A 4,475-nucleotide genomic window follows, 5' to 3' on the forward strand; every position below is an offset into this window, starting at 1 on the left:
ATAATCTAAAATAATATTTCAAATTAAATAGGTTTTTTTGTTAATAATTTTAATATATTTAAAAATATATTTAACTTTGATTATAAATTAATTAATTTTAAAATTTAATAAAAAAATATGTTGAAGGATAATTATAACATATGGCAACACTAATTTATTTGTTTACTGTTTTGACAACTTGTTTTAACCGCAGTTTATAAATTACATAGTCGATTGTACTTATTTTTCTAAGCAAAAAAGATATTTTAGTGAAACAATGTACAAATTAAGCATCTTATATGAGACGTAAAGGCTCATAAGAAAAATATATTTTAAAATGGAAACAGATGATTTTATATTACAATACATAATTCTGTAAAAATCGAATATGTCTTCAGAATCTACAGTCACAAAAAAATCTAAAGCGGAGAATCTCATTCAAAAACTTAACATTCATACTGCAAAGAAAGTTGCTTTATTACTAGTACTTAGTTTTATTGGTTATCATGGAATACTTCACCTGCAATATGGTATATAATATAATGGCAACTTCTTTAAATGCAATATTAACTTACATTAAAAAATTTTTTTTATAGGAAATGATTCTTGTCGGTGGTTGTTGTCTGATGGTCGCTTTAAGAGAGATAGAGATTGGCAGCCTTATGGCTGTATGATGCATCATTATACTCAAACGTAAGTCTAAATGAAGTAACTATTCAATATTAAACACTTCAGACAAATTTCTATATGCAAATATATTTGTACTCATATAATTTTAAATTTGTTCATTAGATTCTTGTAATAATGATTGTGTAATAATTTAGTTGTAATTAGATGTGTCAATTAGCAGTCATTGAATTTATAAAATTTATCAAGTACATATTTTAGATGCATTTTTATTTAATTGCAGGGACACACGCCATTGTTTTCGTTATCTAGCATTTTGGGGAATGCATAATCATTTTGTATTTATTGGAGATTCTCGAATACATCAGTATTATGTTGCATTTGTAGATCATGTAAAATTATCACCTAAAAGTAGCCCATCATCGAAAGATTCATTCTTGAATGGTAAATATATGAAATAATAGTATTTTTTTTTTTTTATATATTGTATTTATTTGTTATTGGTTTAAATTTAAACAGATACAAATTTGTCTTATATGGACACAAAGCTTCGTCTTAAGGTAGATTATATTCATACCCCATATGTATCTACAAAAATGATAGATCAGTTTAATAAATGGAAGAAAGATGAAGATCCTCCTACAGTAATAGTAACAGGCACAGCTTACCCAACTATTTTACTATATAATGGAAGCACACAAGCTCCTAAAGATTATGCTATGAATCTCACACGATTAGTGCAATCTATTGATAAATTACATGAGAAAAAGACTGCTGTTTTATGGATTCCACAGAGTGCTGTTGATAGTAATAAGTTATTAAAAAAATATAAAGCAATTACCAATGAGCAAATAGATTTATATAATAGTGCTGCATTAGATATTTTAAGTCATTCATCAGCTGCAATATGGTCATCTGCTTCTTTGTTGACTTCAAATTTAATAGATTCAAGTTTGGATGGTTTGCATGCTCCATCGCTAGCTTTGCGGCATATAACTCAGATATTATTAAATATGTATTGCAATGATCACATGAATTATAATGATGGAACATGCTGCAGCAGCCCAGAACAATATACTATCATTCAAGCAATAACCTTTGCTATTTTAGGGATTTGGTATGTACATTAATATTAATGTATAAGCTTAAGTTTATATATATGTAATATAAGTATATATTTTTTCCAGTGTCATTCTGTGTTCTGCTTTGACTCTTAGAAGATTGTACCGGCATTACAGTGGTTCTAAGCCTGATTACATTTTACTTTCCTCTAATGGAGATTCAACAGTTTCAAGCAACTCTTACAAAGAACCAATTCTTGCACTTGCAAGTCTATCTCTCATCATGATCTATTTCTACATATGTGACAGAACAAATTTCTTTATGAAGGAAAATAAATACTACAGTGAATTCAGTTTCTGGATACCAGTGGGATATATGTTTACATTAGGAATATTTTTCACCGAAAACAGTAAGTTTACTAAAGTTTTACACAGTGATCAAACATCTGAACTAAAGGGTTGGATGCAATTAGTAATTTTAATTTATCATATGACTGGTGCAAGTAAAGTTTTACCTATTTACATGCATATCAAAGTTTTAATTAGTGGTTATTTATTATTTCGGGCTATGAACACTTTTGCTATATTTGGCAAACAGGCAACGCTGGTCTTGTTCGTATGTTTCAAGTACTGTTTAAGATCAATTTTATGACTGTTGTTCTATGTTTGTGTATGAATAGGCCATATCAGTTTTATTATTATGTTCCTTTAGTTTCATTCTGGTTTTTCCTGGTATATTTGATATTAGCAGTACCACCATATATCACAAATCATTCGACAGAAACACATCCTTATCAATATTTAAATTTAGTTTTAAAACTAATTGCTTTGTTTAGTATTATTACGATTTTATATATGTCTGAAGTTTTCTTTGAGAAAATATTTGTTACTCGACCTTGGAAAGCATTGTTTGTAACTACGGATGATGACATTAGAGAATGGTGGTATAGATGGAAACTAGATAGGTATTCAATGGCATATGGTGTTGTATTTGCTGCAGTATTCCTTATTGCACAAAAATTCAATTTAATTAATGATAATAACCACGGCAATTTATTTTCAAGAGGAATAGCATTAAGTGCTATTTTAATAGCTTTCATATTTATGGAATTTATACTACATTTACTTTTCTTTGCCATAATAAAGAAGAATGTGAAGAGGTACATAGTTACATAGTTTTCTTACCGATAATAGGCTACATAATTTTAAGAAAATATTCAGGTTTCCTCAGAACTCGGTATTCGAGCTTATTTGCTTGGTTTGGCAATATCTCAACAGAGTTGTTGTGTGCCAATATCATATTTGGTTAGCAGCAGATACACACGGTGTGTTAGTATTAATTCCAAGTTATCCTATGTTGAATGTTATTGTAACATCTTTTATTTTTATTTGCGTTTCTTATGAAGTACACAGAATTACAACTATATTACAACCATATGCAGTGCCAACTGATTGGAATTAGTTGTGCGTAATGTAATTTTATTTTGGCTGTGTTAGTTCCTATAGGAATCCATGATGGTATGTTTTAATATTTACATCGAACAGCATGAAATGCAAATTATGCTGTTAAAACTGTTTGTTATAAGAGATATGAATAAATTTTCACATTCTCTCAATTTGGAAAAGAGAATTTTGTAATGAAAGCATATTTTTGTAACAATAATTTATTTATCACAATTAAATTTTTGTATTTAATTATTAGATATATATATATATATATATATATATATATATTATTATAAATATGTGTATATATGTATGAGTACACAGCACTCAATTTAATTTCTCGTTAATTGTAATTGATTCTTGTACATTGAAAAAGTTAAAATTCCAAGTAAAGATGTTGACAAAATATTTTCTGCCTAAATTTTTATAAAGATATGAGATTTAAGAACAATTGAAAATTTACTATATATACATATTACAAAAATTCAAATAATTGTTATTCTTTGTCAAATACGTTGTTCTTTTTCATGATTACGATCATTGTCAGCTGGGTCATGTTTCACATGTGATGTGTATATACATATCCCAAGGATATTGTATTATCATATAACACTCTAAACCTATGAGGTAATATATAAAAGTTTATGATTTGGGCTGGCGGCCAAACTACCCATTCAGCAGCGTAAAGCCTCCAAGCCTTTTTCTTAATTTCCTCTATTAATTCATCTTTACTAGTTTTTTCTAGTATAGCTATGTAATAAAGAACATAGAAATGCATATTGGTGAGCATACAATTTGATCTATCACAACTTTTTTCATGACTATTCCTATTGTGCGTCCTGGCAATCGTTTATCTAGATATTTGTACCAATTATGACATATTATACCCACAGTCATTCCAGAAATTGACATGTGGTGTGTTCTTAGTTGATCATACTTCTTTAGTTCCCCTTTTAATATTTCATAATGTTGTTCAATCACATCGCCCACTGCTGATAAAGAGATTGATATTCCCACATTAGTGTATAAAAGATATTTATTACTGAATGCAGTTTTGGAAATGTTTTAAGCTATTAAGTAGAACTTCTTTTAATAGTTTTGTAGCTGTGATACTAGCTGGGTGCATAATATGGATTATGGCCTGGTGATTAAAATCTGTAAATAAACATTTGTGTAAACTATATTTGCGTTTAGCATATTTTTATATAATTGCAGGTCTTATTACCCTTTATTTTTCTGTGAGGTATATTATGTAATACTTGGACGACAAATAAGTCAATGCCAGAAGCCGAAAGACTTCAGAAATGTACATAACCTCACATTTTGACGTAAGCCTCACGAGGAGGCCATCATTAATGCTCG

At 28.6% G+C, this 4,475-nt stretch overlaps 1 protein-coding gene and 1 pseudogene across 1 annotated transcript; one reads left to right on the plus strand and one right to left on the minus strand.

Annotated features, from left to right (window-relative positions):
• Positions 1-352: 352 nt before the first annotated feature.
• Positions 353-3,196, plus strand: LOC113367520 (N-acetylneuraminate 9-O-acetyltransferase-like). Its single transcript, XM_026609123.1, is given in 10 exon segments — positions 353-509; positions 576-672; positions 890-1,050; positions 1,126-1,723; positions 1,794-2,221; positions 2,224-2,766; positions 2,769-2,948; positions 2,951-3,121; positions 3,124-3,150; positions 3,153-3,196. Coding segments are annotated over 10 exon segments (2,391 nt in total). The 5' UTR covers positions 353-367.
• Positions 3,197-3,540: 344 nt separating this feature from the next.
• On the minus strand, positions 3,541-4,169 carry LOC113367530 (annotated as a pseudogene).
• Between the last annotated feature and the right edge of the window lie 306 nt (positions 4,170-4,475).

Source organism: Ctenocephalides felis, unplaced genomic scaffold (genome assembly GCF_003426905.1).
Source record: "Ctenocephalides felis isolate EL2017-DRISC unplaced genomic scaffold, ASM342690v1 CF-g0.4_SCAFFOLD_00710, whole genome shotgun sequence".
Taxonomy (NCBI): domain Eukaryota; kingdom Metazoa; phylum Arthropoda; class Insecta; order Siphonaptera; family Pulicidae; genus Ctenocephalides; species Ctenocephalides felis.